This window comes from Phytophthora cinnamomi, assembly GCF_018691715.1.
Source record: "Phytophthora cinnamomi strain GKB4 chromosome Unknown Contig2, whole genome shotgun sequence".
Classification (NCBI taxonomy): Eukaryota; Oomycota; class Peronosporomycetes; order Peronosporales; family Peronosporaceae; genus Phytophthora; species Phytophthora cinnamomi.
The window spans coordinates 1,408,470-1,426,674 of record NW_027150935.1 but is presented as its reverse complement, the minus strand read 5'-3'; the positions used below and the strand labels follow the sequence as shown (position 1 = coordinate 1,426,674).

The following is an 18,205-nucleotide window of genomic DNA, read 5'->3' as shown; positions in this document are numbered from 1 at the left end:
ACTGAGTGGACTTGCCACAAACTGAATGCAAAAGGTCGTTTTTCCGCTGTAATATCTGTAATTACATTTGTTATCATCTGTGATAGCTACCTGCATTATTTTCAGCTTCATAGTCACCGTGAAGCGTTTCGGCACCTCGATTTTTCTCATTCGGAGTGAACGGCATGTTATCGGCGATTCCAGCTTTTCTCGTTTCTCTTGGCGCCGCAATAGACGCTATTCTATCATTTAATCGATTAAGCTCGTTTGTTACCTTCGTAACATGTTTCTATTAGTTTGTTGCCAATCTTACCAATAGCTTACCAAGTGCGGCTATAATTTTGAACCGACCCATAGACTGTTTTTCGTCCATTGCAAAAAAGGTGATCGCTTTTCCAATTCGGTTTTCTGCATCTGTTTTCTATCGATTTTGGACGAACCACGTGCAGCGATTTGACGCCAAAAGCGCAACCATTGGTTGAAAACTTGATTTTTTCGAGTGCGGCTATAATTTCGTCGCGCACTGTACAAGTTCGCTAGTGCAGCACGGGACGCGAAAGACCCCAGCAAACCTACCCGCAGTGTGACCAAGAACATGTGCTGACACTTGAACAAGGGCCATAGGCAGGCCTCTCGAAATTAGGTAGTGTGTGAAGGGTAAGTGCAAAATGCCTAATCCTATTTTTTCAAAGTACCTAATTGCGGACATGCCTGAAACCACCCTAGCTCGCATACTATCCGCGTCGCTGCCTGTGCATTCCACCTTTCGGCGCTCTCCGCCTCCTAGCACGAATGGGGAAGACAAAACGATCAAGGCGAGGGTTTAAGAAGGGTGCTCGTGGAGACCAACAGACCGCACCACAGCCTAAAGTCACTGCTGCAAACCGCTGTATCAACACTGCCCTTGTGCAAACTAAAATCGCCCCTCTACAGCAGCGACAAAAATGGATCCCCATCAAGAACCCGCAGAGAACCGCTCTAACCAACTATGCAATGGAAGGCCAACTCGAGTTGCTACAGTACTTCTTTTTGCTCGATCTAGCTGAACGCGTCGCTAGGAGTCCACGTAGCTAAGACAAATCACTTGAATAAAGTATACCACCTGCGTGCCTAATTTGGATTTTGAGCCATTTGTATCGAACTGCTTAAGAACTACCTATTCAGACTTTTCCCAAAACGCCTAATCGAGGTCAAATTAGGTAGGTAGGTATTTCTGCCTGATTTTGAGAGGCCTGGCCATAGGCCCATACAGATTTGAACACAAAGACACAAAAGTGTGACACCTTGCAAATATCATCAGCTAATCACAGAGGTCGAACTTCAAAAAGGCTTCATCACACTATATGATATAAATCTATGCGTTTGAGTTTTTTTGTACTAGGTGCCTGCCAGCACCTGCGCGTTGGCCAAGTCGGTGGACACGATCTCCCACACCTCCGGGTAGAAGCCGGGGACGCCCGTCGTTGTGTGCGCGCCCTCGAACGACAGCGCGCGGTTGGGCGGTTGCACGTCCTGGCAGGCGGTGGCGTCCCCCACGAGCGTGTTGGGCTGCGGGCCGTTCACCAGGTACGCGCCGTCGAACGTGACCGTGTACACGAATCCGCTCTTGGCCGCGCCGTAGGGCGAGCGCGCCACGCCGACGCTGTCCACGTTGGGCAGCTGCTCCAGCGCCGTCTCCAGCTCCACGGCGCTCGCGTTCCACGCCACGCACGACGTCGTCGCCGAACCGCGCGCGTTGGCGAAGGTCACGTGGTAGCCGCCGGCCAGCACGGGCCCGTCCGCCGCCACCGTGAACGTCTGCACCTCGTCTACGCGGCGCGCCATCTCCACGCGGTAGCCCAGCACGGGCGCGCCGTTCACGCCCTCGGGCTTGACGTGCAGCGGCGGGAAGAACTGCACGCGCACCGCTGAGTCGCTCGCGGGCGACACCAGAACCTTCTCGGGCGGACTGGGCACGTCCTCGGGCGTGAACAGCTGGGCGCGCACCGCGACGAAGACCAGCAGCAGCGCCACGTACAACATCCTAGTGGTGAAGCCTGTTGCAGTGCGCGGCCTAGTGCATCGAGGCCTGCGTCGCTGCATGAATGCTCGGCTGCTCTGCTGGTATATACTGCTCTCGGATGACACGGACGTAACGTGGGACGAAACGGCGCGATCTTGCGCGTGGCGCACACGAAGCTGCAGCGAGCGGGAGACCATTTTGGGGGGCGTGACGTTTGAGGGCGTTCCGGTTGACGAAGGGAAAACCGTCCGGATACTACTAGTACTAACCCCTTAGTTCCAATATGTTGTACCGTAGAACATAATTGGTGTATAGCTTCTTTCAGTTCTGTCGCAGCGTTTTTGTTATGTTGGAGGTCCAACATAATCGGATTTTATACCTCGAATTTGTAATGGGTATCCGTATATGTCGAGGCATACTGAAATGAAGATTGTTTTTGGTGTAAAATGGACGGATGCGCAGCTGTAAGGGTCCGTTGGTGCGCTTTGGTTGAACGGGATAAAAAAAGTGCGGCTCACCTACCAGCCCACAGCCACCAGAGTTCATTCTTCAAAGCGACGGCCCGAGAAGAAGAAAAAGATGGTCGCGCCGACGCTCAAGACTCCGCGGTACGGGCTCACTGAGCAAGAGCGCCGGCTCTGTCGCGAGGCACTGCTTAGTGATCGCCACGGGCGGCGATTCCGGCGGGCAGAGCAGAAATAAGGCAATGAGGAGACGAACAAGACAAAGAAGGCGTTCCGGAAGAAGCCAGCGAAGTAAATAACGCCGGCTATGGAGATCGCATAGTCTAAGCAGGGATTGGCGCCCGTGCTGGATGCAGGTCGCGCGAGCCCTAATGAATCAAAAGCTGCCGCAGATGACGACGCGAGTGGGGCCAAGGAGACCGCAGACGACGAGGTGACAGTGGCGCCAAAACAGATGAGCAGACGGTGGACAAGGACAAGAAGCAGACGACGGGCAAAGACAAGAAGCAGGCGACGGGCAAGGTCACGAAGAAGACAAGGTCACTGCATGCTCCAACCGAAGCACCAGCAGTGGTCTCGGTCGTGGCACCAGTTTTGGTCGAAGTGACCGAAGTAGTTGCGGACATGGCGACGAGCATGAGTGGCGTCGACGTCAGGACGCCGGAAGCCTCGACCACCGCAAATTCGCGGAAGCGGCGCCGAAGCGTCCTCCAATATTCCGGCAGAGAGGAGGGAGAGAGTGAGGCGGACGTTGGAGGTACTGCCGTGCCGTTCCCACTAGCCTCTGTAGCGGATAGAGACGCGAACCTGATGCCGGCAGGAGCTGATCAGTGCACGGGCCTCAACTCCGACGAGGACCCTTTGCTGCAAGAGGAGCCGGAAGATGAGGGCGATTTGGGTGACGACGACTGAAAGGGAGGACTGGGATATTGGAGACCTCACTGACGAAGACTCGGATGAATAGGTTGTCGATATTCCGGAGTCGGTGTGCTTGTCGACCGCGCGAAGCACGAAGACGATATCAGTGATGAGAGCGGACGGCTGGGAATATGGTACGATATGTTGATAGTATCCAACATAAGGACAATCACCATCCAACATACGGTCGACATAACTAACTGTGGTGTTTGTGTGGCTTGTAGATCCTGCAAAATTTGGTCCAGATCCCACGTACGCCGAATTGTACAGCGGAGATTACGGACCAAGCAACAGCGTGATGGCGGTAGTAGACGACCCGTTGGCACTTCTCTTCTACTTCATGCCCCCCCCTAACCTATGAACCCAGATAGCTGTGAAGAGCAACCACTATCACAATTAGTTGATCCCTCGTCGGGCGAGGTCGATACGATCGCAGCAGCGATGAAACGGGCTGGACGTCGAAGACCTCGACGCTATTCACGAGCAGCTTGCTGCCGGGCCTGCCATTATGCCGCACGAGGTTCTGTGCGTCGTGGCACTGCTGATCGCGCGGATTCAGACGCCTATTTGAAACATAATTTCAGCACATTGCTCAATGAAGCAAGTCGGTGCTCTCCCTGCCAATCGGCTTCATTTGTTCATGAAGAAGAACCGGTTCTTCCACATCATAGGCTACCTTCATTTTTCGAACGACAAGTTGCCTCGAGCGGGCGTTGACCGGATTAGAAAGATTCGGTCAGTAGCTGACTTGCTGCAACGCACGTTTGCTCGTGGATATCGCGCGCCACGGGGATCAGCTTCGACGAAGCTACCCCGCCTTCGCGCTCGCACTACAACCCTACAAGATAGTTCAACAAGGACAAGCCCCGCAAGTGGGGAACTAAGGTGTTCGTGGCGGCCTGTGCCAAGACGGCGTATTGCATAAGGTGCGCGGACGAAAATTGCAGCAAGCTCTGGCTTGCTGTTTTTTTATGAAGTCCTTATGTTTGCTCAAGTCAACATAACTTACTCCTATTCTTTTACATGTAGAACAAATCCTAACATAATTATGATTGGGATTGCTGCTGTCATTGCTAGGATCGAGGTTTACTATGGGGCCAAGACACACCTCCAGACGCCGGTTCTAAAGGACTACAATACCTGTGAAGCAGCAGTGCTTCGGAACTCAAACGCGCTGTGTCCACCATCTCCCACGTCGCCGTGGCGTTTGGTTGTGACTGATCGGTTTTATACGTCCGTGAAGCTGGCACTGGAGCTGCTGCATCGACGGATGTAAATTACGGGGACAATACGGACCGACCGCGCAGGCTACACCAAGGGTGTGATTACTACCAAAGACTACAAGACCGTGAACAAAACGGAGACGATAGTACCACCACAAGTCACCATCAAAATCGCGCAGAACAAGCAGTTCCCGCAGCTAACAGCGGCGATGTGGTTGGACGCACCCCGCTTCATATCTTATCGAGTGGAGGCAGTCAAAAGACAGGAACCGTCAGTAAGTACATCATACGAGATTTGCTTATTCTCCTAATAGTGCTAATGCTGACCGTTGTATTGGTTGTAGTGCGCCTTGTCGATAGGGAAATGCGCAGTGTTCCTGCTCTGGAGTTGGTTCGTGACTACCACCGCTGGATAGGCGGTGTTGACATCTACGACCAGCTCCGGATGCAGAAGTACAGTGTACAGCTGTGCTACAAGACGCGCAAGTACTACGATGGGGCTATTTCTAGGACTACTCGACATGGCGCTGGTGAATGCGTTTATTGTATTCCGGCATCACCGCAAAGTGAATAACAATAGACCTACCAAACGATCCCCCTTCTTCGAGACGCTGCTGGAGCAACTGCTGGCGATAAATTCACCTGAGGCGTACGCTGAAATTAAGGTACGTGGTATGTTGACGAAGACAGCATCAGACTGCTAGTGAATTGTCTTGCTCCAACATAACCGTTACTTATCTTGATGGTTTATTTGTAGAACGCAACTTGAACCCAGGCGAGGACAACGAGCTCGCCAGTGCGAAATACATCTGCAGCTGCGGAGGCTACATACTCAGCGGACGGCCACTGCCTTGAGGAGAACCCCGACACTGTCGACAATGACCAGGGCCTCAAGCGCAGCCGACGCTCATGTAAGGTGTGTGCACTCTACAAAGTGCAACCGAGGAAGTACACGAAATACTTCTGTCCCGAATGATCAACGGGCAATCGGCGGTAAGCTACTCTGTGTCTGTGTGATAGTATTGCGACAACCTTCTGACACTGATGTTATATGAAGTACATGCCTTTGCAATGTAATGCGAGAGGGGAAGGAGACGACCTGCTATCACTTCTGGCATGATGACTGGGGCGTTGGGGACGCTGTCCCACGGCACCTGCTGCAAGAGCACAAAATCCATAACAGCCGGCCACCATCTAGCCCCGAAAAAAAGCGTCACCGTCGAACCTTGGAGAATGCGGCGGACTAGATTGGCGGCGACGGTGGGGCGATTTCGGACGTGGCGCAAGGCAGCGAGCACGGAGATGAAGAACTGTCTTACGACGAAGCGTAGGCTACAGACCATAATGCAATCAATTGAAACTTCTTTTTTGCTTTCTTTTCATTGGGCTATGGATCTCAAGTCAACATACTGATCGTGTGCAACATTTCAGAAATGGGGCTACCCGATAGCCAGGACAGTTATTATGTTGGCTTTGCCATCATATCAGACATAGCCCCCCAAAATTGAGCCTACGTAAAGCCCATTATGTTGGACATGCCAAAACTTTATCCGCAACAAACCCTGTACTATCCCGGCGGCATTGCTGCTGCGACAGTTAAGGACATACAAATTCCTATACATTAGTATATGGGACAGGAAAAGTACGCACCTCGTAACTAATCCGGGAACTAAGGGGTTAAGACAAGATTTGGCAATCATCCCACGAACAGAGAGTGGTCGGTTAAGCACGAGCTGGGTGAGTGGCTGAACCGTGGGTTTTCGAACAGAGCCAGCACGCAATCTCGGCCATTCGCAGATTGGCCCGCCAGAGCTCAGAGTTTCGACGACCAGACCAAGAAGCAAAGAACACCGACCAAGTCCAGGGCGCCTCGAAGACGCAACCAGGCTGCCAGTGATTGTTTTTCTATGGCTGTCATTTCTTCTCGCCCGTCTCCGCCAGGGCGGACCAACCCCTCGGCGGCTGCGGTTCATCGCTGCCACAGTAGCACCGAGCGGCTTGAATGCCCCGACGAACTCGATGGCGCCTGGGACGGCCCCGTGTACGTCACTCTGGGTCGCGAACCTGTCAACAAGCGCCCGGTCATCGACAAGTCATTTCTCGACCCTGACGATCCTCCACCATGACCAGCGTCTCCAAGACTTATCTGTCCCGTTCCACGACCATGTCGACGCCGTCCATTGAATCCCGCCCTGGCGGTTGACCGAGGCCCAGCGCGACCTCAAGGCCGATCTCCTGGAGCGACCCTGCTACCGGTCTTCCGGTGTGTCCGGTTCTCCACGTACTTCCTCGCGTCACCGCGTTGCGACACCAAGTTCGTTCGAGTGACGTCCGACGTCTATCTCTGTGGCCAAGTTATTGCCTACTCCGCCGCCTCGCGCATGATTCTCGTGGACGACACGGACTACTCGTTGAGCCTAGCTCCAGAATCGTATGCCACGTGGTCATTCGCCATTACGCCGACGAGGTCCGCCGCGTCGTGGCCATTCCGCTTGAGGACGTTCGTGTCTGTCATATCAGCCAGGCTGAATATCTGTTGGGATACTACCACCAACTACCCGTAGGCATGACTCCTTCCGGTTTCGACGCTGTTTGGGCGGCCATCGACTTGCCACCCGGACAATCCGCCCGTGAGGCTGTTACGCGTATCGCTTCCGACATGGCCGTGCCAGGCACGCCTTCTTTGTCCACTGTGGACTCAAGCCCCCGGTCCGTTCCGTTCATCGCCTGGGTGAGAAGACGACATCAACGATTGTAGCTTAGGTTCAGGACAAAAAGCTTTCGCCGTGTATGGCTGAGGACGGCGCCGTCGCCGGGATTGACTCGCCCCTTCCGGTTCTCCTGCTCCTCAGCCACGAAGATGCCATACTTACTCCGTCAGACGTGTTTAGGGTGCCGACCAGGTCGCGCCCAACTGTGACTGCATCCCCGGCAGCGGGTGCTGTTAACCTGGCGCCGCCGGCTTCGGATCTGGGTCCTTATCACCGTCTTCGATCACGACCCCTAGCGTTTGGGCCGACGATCCTGCGATCCAGCGGTTGTTCGACCAACAGGTGCGACTGCTGCAGCAAGTGACCCTATTGTCGGCTTCCGTCCTCCAACATTCCAGCCAGGCTGGAAACGCGGCACCCCTACCGACTTTCCGGGGTGCTAAGCGCGTATCCGCTGCTATTGCTTCCACCCATCCCTCTCGTCCAAGCTCCCGTTTGCACGACCAGTCCCGACACTCCCGTAGTCGATCCCGTTCGGTGCGCCAGACGTACAGTTATTAATCCTACGGACCCCCCCCCTCCGTGTCGAGCCCTCTCTCCGAGTCCATACGACCGCTTCATCCCACGCCAGGTGTGGCAGCGTTCCCGTTCTCGATCCCGATTCCGCGGTCGTCGTCGCTGTTCTCGATCTCAGAGCCCGCGTCGTCGTAACCGGCCTAGCCGCCCACCAAGTCGCTCGTGCTCGCGAAGCCCGCGCCGTCATTCCCGATCTCGCGACAGGTCTCCAAGGACCTCACTGCCTACCGGCAACACCTGTTTCGTCCTACTGATCGTGGAGCCCAAGTTCACGCCATTGCTGGCGTCGGCCTGCGACCTGGAGGCCCCCCATCCAGGTAACGGTGACTCCCTTGATCGGTTCGAAGCCATGAGTCCACACAACAGTGTCTGCTCCATGCTTCAACATGAGCGTTCTCGTGGCCGATACCGGGTGATCAAAGTCACCATCAAGATGTCATACGCCGTCGACTTTGCCAGTCGCCCATTCGATCACTTCCTGTCCTCTGAGGACCCAGCGACCTACCGGCAAGATCGCACAGTTCTGCATGACGACGGTCAGCGGGATGGGCCTGAGCCTCCCCAACGCTTCCAGATCCGTCAGGCGGCTCAACACCATTTTGTGCTGTGGTCCATCCAAGATGCCACCACAGAGTGGTACCTGCCCGATGTTGTTGCGGTTTTTCGGGCCGTACACACCCATGCCATCTACGACGTGCCAGGCACTACCCCACTACAGAAGGTTCATGCCATGTGCAACCTGTACCAAGCTGTCTTCCGCCAGCTCTTTGAGGACATCCTGGACGCCGAGCCGGGACTTGAAGGACCGTGCGATTCGCATGCTCAGCCGCGATTCACCCGAGTACATTCGCTTTGTCGCGCGTGCTCTCGGCGATGCAGTCCACCGTGTCCTACTTCGGCAGCCGGGGCAGGACACGGCCGACTAAGCGGACCCACCGCCAGGCGCTACCCCGCAGCCGACCGGCCACCACCTTGAAACCCAGGGAGCCAACGTGCACAGCCGTCGGTGATCCCTGTCGCGGCCCAGAATTTGATTCCACTGGAGAGCGGAACCAAGTTTGCCTGCGTTTTCAAGTCGAGAAGGACTACACCGTCCCTCGCTGCCCACATGTCCACCAGCTTCGGACGCTGCCTCCCGAAGTTCTGCAGTGGGTAACGGCTCATCACGGCGGGCTCAAGTCGGGCGCCACCCCCAGCATTCGTGACGGCACGGGGTCGGTCACCGAGTTGGTCTTAGTTTATCCAGCGATAATTTGAACTGCGACCTTCCGTTTTCGCCCGGGGTTGCCGACGCGTCAGACGCGCGGCTCACTGCCCCACGATCAGTTTCCCTGGGTGCGTCTTACGCAATGCCCACTCTGACACCGGACGCCTACATTCCTGTTCTTGTGTTTTTGACCTTGCTTGCCTCTGACGCACCGCCAACTGCTACAGGCAAGCCAAGCGTGTGTCCGACGGTTGCCGACGTGTATATTGTCCTGCCGAATGCGCCGGGACCCTTCCTGCGAGAGCACCGTCGTCTGATGTCTTTCGTTCTGGCTCAGTCCCAATGAAGCTGCGTGTGCCTGACGCACCTATAGCAGCCCCCCATGCGTTCGTCTCATTCCGACTCTGACGCTGATTGACCCAAGTCCTGTATTGACGGAGGCACCTGGCGCTCATCCTGTGATGTCATGACGCCTGACGTCCTTCGTTCTGGCACAGTTACACTGTATCTGCGTGAGTCTGGTGCACATATAATGACCTCCAGTGCGCTAGGCGCTCTACCTATGATGTTTTCGGCGTCCGACGCCTCCCGCCCACTGCACCCACTGTGGTCACGGATGGTCGCCTCGATGCGGCTTTCGACGGGGGCTGTCGCCTCCGGACGGGCAGAAGCGCTAACGCTTGGTGCGTCTGGTCGGCTTCCCATGAGCTTCTCCAGTGGGAAGCTCATACGTTCGGCGACGACCAGACCAACAACGCAATGGAGGCCCAAGGCCTCCTCTCGTGTTTCCGGTGGCTGCAACGGCGCGGTCACACCGATAGCGTCCATGTGTTCGGTGACTTGGCGCTCATCGTGGGCCAGGCCCTCATCAAGTTTGACTGCAAGGCCTCGCACCTCCTCCCGTACGTTGCTGCTGTCCGATCCTTGGGGGCGGTGTTGCCCCTCGCTTACTTGCGGCCCGTACGGCGGGAGTTCAACACCGCGGCTGACGCTCTGTGTACTTGAATCATGGATACCGTCCCCCCTGGGGTCGACGACCATATCCGCGGCGACGCCTGGCCTGACCAGCTCCAGCCCAGCCTGGCACAGAGCCCAACAATTCTCTGCTCACTTACCCCGGACACGACCGGGGCCGTGAACGACAGACATACTCCCTTGCGAGCGACCTGGTCGCTGATGAACTTCGAGCTCCAGACGCTCGGTCACCTCATTCGAAGACGCTTTGCGCCACCGTGGCCAGATCGTTCAGTACACGACCCAGGGCGCGATCGACCGGCGCCAAGCCAAATTTACACTACCGCCCGGGACCTGACGTCCGAGTTCGATTTCAACATCTCTCGTTCCGTGTTGTGAACGGAGTGCCCCGCTGCGTCCCAGTAGATGTCTTCGACACACTGCGATATACCGCCAGGCGGTTTGTCATCCCGTTTCCCATAAATTCGACGTTCCTGGCGGCAGGTTCTTCGCCGCTATCTATCCATCTCGTTCATGCTGGTACCCTGGATGCCCTCATCGCGATTCCCCAATTGGGAATTCCTAGGACATTGCACGCATTTAGAGGTCAGACCTCCGACGACCCTCGACCGAACAAAGCGCTCCGCCCATGGCTGTGCGAAGTCCACTTGGCCGCGTATCCGCAGCCCCGGCTCCTATGTCCTATCGCCACAGACGGCATTGTTCCTCCATGGACCGACTCCTCCACACGGCGTGGTGTGCGACCCCTTCCACATAACTATGGAGGCGCCGAGGGCGGCGCGGCAGTGGTCATCGACGAGCTCCTCGCTGACTACGACAAGGGGCGCTTATTGCTTGCCACTCTATCGGCGCTTCAGCTGAACCCAGGGTTCCATTCCAGCTCGTTTGCGCTGGTGCCCAAGAAGGGCATACCTCTCCACTTTCTACATTGTCAATCGTACGAGATCCTCAACGTGATGGACAACTGACACGAAGCGGATCCAGAAAATTTGCCCAAGTCTCTACTCAGTGGCCCGGCCAGCGACAGGCCCGTAAGACATGCGACGGAAGAACACAAGAGAAGAGCGAAGACACAAGCAAGTCCAGACAGAGAGCCGAGGAAGACTGCTCAAGATCGTCCGGACTCCCGCCATAGTGAAGTCAAGTCAAACTCCAGACTCACTGGTCTCCGGACTCCGGACGCAGGATTCCAGACACCAGACTTCGGACGAAGATCTCCGATGGGCGACCGGTCGCGCCCTGTCCCAGCCTGATTTGTACCCAGAAAGACCTTCCAAGTTTCAAGTATACTCCGACCAAGACGTTAACGACCGACCAAGACGACCGACCATGATGTCTTATGCACCGACCAGATTCCTGCCCTATCCATGATCTGCTCGACGCACGACGTGATTACGCCACGCCCCGACTATAGTGAAACCAAGATAAAATAGCTGATTCCAGAGAGAACAGTGGATACAGAGCCTAAGAAAAGATCATCAGAGAGTTCAATTTGCCAAGAAGGGCGCAAGTGCTTCCCCGTCCCCAGGGACGAGGTGTGCTGTCAAGTAAGCGAGAGGAACAAGCCTCGACCGGAGGGATTAACCCTGCCGGCGGCCCTAAGCTACAAGACCTGCGTTTGGACGCGTCGTGACCGCGAATACCGCCGTGGAACTCTCCCAAAGGCTAAGACCAAGTTAGGCGGTGATCGGGCGACGCGCGCTCCGAGGTGACCTGTCCTATTTCATATTCAAGTTGTTGGTCCTTCGTTAGGAGGTCCCATTTCATTTTAACTGCGTTTATAGGAGGTTGTGTGTAGTCACCCCTGGATCCGATCGATTGACTACTGTGTGATAGGATTGTATATTGTCTGACCGGAGGTTGTTCTCCTTTTGGAAGTAATGTAAGCGCTCTACACCCAAGACCTTATCATTGTGAAGACAACTCACCAGGTGAAGTTCGTTCTATCGAAGATAAACGACACCTACAGGGATTCACAAGGTCACACTCCACCTCCGTTTGGAGCACCTAGTGCTGCTATCGGAGTCTGACCCCATTGGGAAATCCGGAAGGAGGAGTAATTCTCCGGACGGGCGGCCCCGTGACTTCGTGCTATACACCTGGGCGGCAAAAGGCGCTCACCCGCCTCGCCACACAACAATGCTCGGTTGACGAAATTTGATTCGTCGTAGTGGCGAAGCGACGACTCGGATCGCGCCACTCTGAAGCTGCTGTAGTTAATCATTTGTTAGCGGATTTTGCTGCCTGGTTTCCTTGTAGTAGTATTCTTGGTATGCAGTATACCTACGGAGCGGCTGTGGTGATCAAGAACACGTCATATAGCTGTACCTATGCGTTCAAGGAAACAGCACGATGAAGCATCGTTAGAGTAAGAACATCAGCATATCTGGTTATCGCGTACAAATTCAAGCAGAAAACGTAGATTTATCTGGCCTTAAAGAGTACCAAGAAAAGTAAGTTAGAGCAGAAAGAGTAGCCGTGTCTGACCTCGAAGCGCAGCAAGAGTAATCGTGTCTGATCTTGACCAAGTTAGAGCAGAAAGCGTACTCGTACACAACCTTGAGATACACTGGAACCTCATGATAGAACGTCCCCAAGCGGTCCGTCACGCTCTCCTGACTAAGTCTTCAAAACTCGTCTTCTACACATCATGCATTGCATCTCAGACAATTAGATTAGTAAGCGAACACCCCGACGTTGCCTGATCACGAGGTATGAGGCAAGGAGATGCGTGGCACTTTCTCTACGAAAACCATCGCGAGTAGTTCCCTGAAAACGTAGCTGTTCCGCCGCTACTGGGCCTGCTGCTGGAAGAACGTGGGCTGCTTGAGAAAGCTTTCCTGGCAACATGATGGCGGCGGAGCTCCGAGCAGTTGTGTGGTGTAGCAGAACGCACAAATTAGTCCTTGCAACAGACACAACAATCACAGAGCTAGTCGGCGCTTATCCGCCTGCGCGAGGTTGTCCCTAGCGACTCGGCCTTTCCGGGACAGCGGTGGCGGTCCTCGCCGAGACCAGGCAATCAAGCCAGCCGATCCCCCGGAAGTCAGCTGAGCTAACTAACTCCCGTTCTCCAAAACCCGTGCCGTCCACCAAAGGACGGACGACGGCGCGCGAGCGCTTTTACGGGCCACTGTGAGCGGGGGTGTCTCGGCTAGAAGTGTCACGGTACCCGGGATATCTGGTGTACCGGCTCGCAGGCTCGGCGAGACTTTCCTTGGCGCACTCGGTGAGATATGCTCTTCCCGGGCCGGCTTGTCTCTTGGCGCTACCTGTCAACACCCTACAAGCTATGCCACTCGGGTGCTGACGGCAGACATAATCCAGCCCGCGCAGGGACTTAGCGGACAGTGTACGCTTGTCTTGGACTTGGAAAATTCTGCTCTGTTTGTTTGTTATCTCTCCGAAGAGCCGCTAAGGCTCTAACCTACTTTTCCTTGTGTCCTATACAAATACCTAATGAAATGAAGGGGTTTCGGATCCTAACTGACCCCTCACTGAGTCCCTATGTAACTATCTTGAGATCTCGCTGACTTCTTGACTCAGTGAGAATTACCGTATATGATCTCACTTTGCAACACAGGACCGCTTGACTTTAAACACTTTCGCCAACTTTGGAACTCGGCGAGAATTACCGAGTCCGCTACCACTCCGAGACACCAGACCGCTCTCACTTGGAGATACCTGACAGGAAGTGGCCACTCTGACTCTGAAACACCTCCAATCGTCCAAGCTGCTGCCACTGGAAGTTGGCGTCGGGTCACACACTGGTCACCTAATTTTGGTGTGACACTACACCACAACTGCCCCGGCCACGTTACGAGTCGGAATGGTGAGTGACGTGGCCTATCTGGTGTGTCCCACGTGAGTTTGTCCGGTTCAGTCAAAGCCACTCACATTTCCAAAATTGAAGGCGACCGGAGCCACCGGTGCGCGACCTCGACTGTAACGGGGCCGGGGCAGTTGTGGTGTAGTGTCACACCAAAATGTGGTGACCAGTGTGTGATGTTGATGATGATATGAGTAGCAGTGACAAGAATGATTGGGAAATTATCGAAACCATGAATGAAGGATCGAATGACGGTGCAGCCTGTGCTGGTGTAATGGGGTAGCACGCACAAGTGGCTACAAGCCACTTGTGATTTTAACAGATAGGATATCTGTTAAAAGTTTTAGATACTTCCTCACCTTAGTGTAAGTCACACCAATGGATACATTGAAGTGGGCCACCACAATGAGTGGTCCACACCTACCCAAAGATCTTATTGGTAGAAAGCAGCATCTTTCTACCAATTAGAGACGTGCATATTGGCGGAGCTCTGACAGCCAGCCGCTGTCAACCCCTTTCATAGATGATAAACAGTTTTAGCAGATATAGGAGGATCAATTCACGAACAATACAGTTCTCATTGTACCCTAACTAAGATACTTGGAGTCTTTATTTGATTTATATTATACTTGTGTACTCAAGTATAATTAACCCAAGTTATTACTAAGTATTTACGCTACCTCATACACGTAGCGCAACGTGTAGGCTAAAGTAGTGATTCAAGTTAGACCCACTACACCTGGTAGCCCTTTGTAGTCCGTCCAACGACGGACTGCTTGACGTTCGTACGCGGTGTACGAACGCGGAGCCGAGAACCACATGAGCACGGAGGTGCCCATGGAGAGCTCCAACACGCCTGCAACGCATGTTGCACGTGCCGACTGCACCCACCTGTCCGACCCAGAGTGGGAAGCCCTCCAACGACTGTCAACAGTCATTGGAGAAGCGGCGATAGCTACAATGCTGCGTACGCTATCGCCGACGGAGCAACATAGTGTTGCTCTGGGGTTCATCATGAAGGAGCAGCGTGACGCTGCTTCCTCAGTGACGGCGTCGTCAGGGACGACACCGCGTGCTCAACCATTAAAGTTGAGCGTAAGCAATTATGTGGGAAAAGAGGGCGAGCCTCTCCTCCGATGGCTTGTCGAACTCGACACAGCCATAGCGGCTCGACGCATCGTCGACCCGCTGTCGAAGGTCGCGTTCGCCATGTCCTGCCTTGGCGGACGCGCAAGGAGTTGGGCGTATGGACGCCGACTCTCCGATCCTACGTGCTTCAGCACGTACGAAGTGTTCAAAGAGGAGCTCAAACAAGCGTTTAAGCCCCCGCAAAACGAGTTCCGGTCGAGGGCGGAGTTCCTCGACCTTCAGCAGGGTAAGCAGGACGTCCATGCTTACGCGCAGCGCGCACGATATTTGGTCTCAAATATCGTGACTAACCCGATTGACGAGGCGACCAAGGTCGTCACGTTCATGAAGGGGCTTAGAGATGGGCCTGTGAAGACCTATCTCTTCCGAGAGTACCCGAGTACTCTCGAAGCTGCAATCACCCTTGCCATGCAAGAAGAGTCTAGCCTGCGGCAGGCTAAACTCCATGTGGCGAGGCCGCAACCGCGCCCGGTAGTGAAGACGGGAGGTTCGGAACCAATGGACCTCTCGAACGCAACGGCTGCTGGCTACCAGCAGCAGGGAGGCAACGTGCGATGCTCCCGTTGCGGAAGGATCGATCACTTTGCACGGGAGTGCACAGCTCCCATGCCCCCTGGAGGTGGCCGCCGAGGCGATGCTAGGCATCGCCGCGGACCAACAAAAAACGCGAACATCCAGCAGGCGCGGGGCGCTTTACTGGTAATGCAGTCACGCGTGCCGACACCGGGCACGCGACACTGAGGACTGCAGCCCCCAGTGAGACGAGCTCTCACTGCAAGAAACAAGATGGCAGGCCGAATCTAGTCATCCTGAAGCTTAACTCGAAGTGAGCGAGCGACTCTCTTCGAGCTTTGGTAGATTCAGGCGCGTCGAACAACTTTGTTCGACTACGGAGCCTGCCGAGACTTGACTTTGAGGAGGTAAATGTACCTCGAAGTCTTCTGGAGGTACGATTGCCAACATGTGCCATCGTGAAGACCGATAAGCGCGTCGTGAACGTGCGCTTCTCGTACAAACAACGGGTGTTTGTCGAACACTTTATCGTCCTGGACCTGGACGATAAATTCGACGTTGTTATGGGCATGCCGTGCAAGCCACGGCATCATCCGGTGATTGACTGGAAGAAGCGCACGCTCGTGCGCTTCGGTCGCGACAGCGGAACAGAGAGCGATGGTCCTGTTACCGCAGCGCACGCACCAGCAGGTGCGCGCGGCCTACCAGGCGAGATAGCGCTTAATGCTGCTTTCGCGGAGTGCCCCGGGAGTGCGCGAGGGCGCGCACAGGTGAGACCAACGTCGGCAATGCTGCCGACGTCAGAAGAGACAGATGTGCTGGTTCCGGGAACCAACACCCACGTTTAAGTGAGTAAGGGACAGTCCCTGACCCGATGAAGTCAGGTCGACGACGACGCGTCAGCTCCGGGAGCCAACGCACCCTCGGTCATGAGGGGCTCCGCCAATGACTGGCGTCGAGGTGGCAAAGGCGTATCAACTCCGAGAGTTGACGCTGCACACAGTGCGGACGGTTGCAAACGTACCGCACTGACGCAATTTGCATGCTGTCGTGCAGCCGGGCTTGATACCGCGCACCCGCGGACAGGGTCCGCCGGCGAACAACTCTCCACGGCCGGGCCTGGACCAGAAGAACGACTGTGCGGAGCCAGGCTCCGCACAACAAGAAGACGGCGCATGCGAAGAACGCTGCGCAAGTCTCGTTCCGGGACCGAGACGCCACGAGAACTGTCTACTGAGCAGACTGAGGCGGTGACGACGGACGTCGAGACGCTGAACGTCTTGACGCGGACCGATACTGGATTCCAGTATCGTGAAATGGAACTCGCTAATCCCCCGACGAGGGCGTCGGAGTTGACTTCGCTTCCAGGCATGAGCTGGAAGCGCTTCACACGCGACTTGCACGATGGACGCATCGAGCAGGTCTGCGTTCTTTCGAACAGCGAAAGAACGGAGAGCGAGAGTGAAGAGCTGAGACAGCTCTTCATGGGAAGTACCACTGAGAGTGAAGACACTCTCAGTGCGAAGACGAAGCGAGAGCGCTTCGAGGAACAAGGTTGGGGCTCGTTAAAGTCGAGTCCCTATTACGAATTGTTGAAGGAGTACAAAGATGTACTCCCGGAAGAGATTCTTGCGGAGCTTCCGCAGGACAAGGGCATTCAGCATGAGATTGATCTCGTGCCGGGCACGAAGTACTGTGTCACGCGGCAGTGGCCACTGCCGCGAGAGCAAGTAAAAGCAATCGACGCCTTCTTTGAAAGTCGTCGCAAAGCAGGCCAAGTGCGGGAATCAAAGTCCTCGCACAGCGCTCCGACGTTCTGTGTCAAAAAGCCACAGGGCGGATAGCGCATCGTTCATGCCTACAACAAGCTGAACGATGCGACGGTACCGGCGCAGACGCCAATACCACGAAAATAGATGTTATCATCGGTTCGGTGGCCGGGAGCACCGTTTACAGTGCTCTCGACTTACGAGATGGATTCTATCAGATCCTAATGCGTGAGAGCGATATCCCTCTCACGGCAGTGAGCACGCCAAGCGGCATGCTCTAGGAGTGGCTAGTAATGCCGCAGGGGCTTAAGAACGCCCCTGCGACCTTCAACAGGTGCGTGACGCACTTGTTGCGCTCGGTGCGCGACTTCGCACCGAGCTACTTCGATGATGTGTTCATCCACAGCCGGGCTGAGGACGGGAAGACCGACGTTGCGATGCACCGGGTGCATCTCCGGAAGCTACTTGAACTTATGCGAAAGCATAAGCTCTACGCGAACCTGAAGAAGTGTATCTTCGGGGCGCGCGAGATACCCGTCCTCGGGTATCTCGTAGGGGAAATGGTGTTCGCCCTGACCCGGTTAAGGTCAGAGTGACCAATGAATGGCCAACGCCTTCAAGTGTCAAGGACCTGAGGCAGTTCCTTGGCTTGGCCACGTACTTGTGCAAGTACGTGGAGGATTATGCGGGCAAGATCCGCCCGCTGTCACAGGTTCTTAAGAAGGAAGCTGTGTGGAATTGGACAACCGATTGCCAAAAGGCATTCGATGCAGTCAAGCGAGGCTTGACTGAGGCGCCGATCTTGGCAGTAGCTGACCAAGATCGTCCATTTCACGTCGTATGTGACGCATCCGACTTCGCGATCGGATGTGCGTTGATGCAGCACGATC

The 18,205-nt window shown here is 55.2% G+C and overlaps 1 protein-coding gene across 1 annotated transcript; it reads right to left on the bottom strand.

Annotated features, from left to right (window-relative positions):
• Window positions 1-1,356: 1,356 nt before the first annotated feature.
• On the bottom strand, window positions 1,357-2,001 carry IUM83_12365 (Immunoglobulin-like fold; the record flags this gene model as incomplete). Its single annotated transcript, XM_067936986.1, has 1 exon — window positions 1,357-2,001. The coding sequence occupies one exon, from the start codon at window positions 1,999-2,001 to the stop codon at window positions 1,357-1,359; it is 645 nt and encodes a 214-aa protein (XP_067800247.1).
• Between the last annotated feature and the right edge of the window lie 16,204 nt (window positions 2,002-18,205).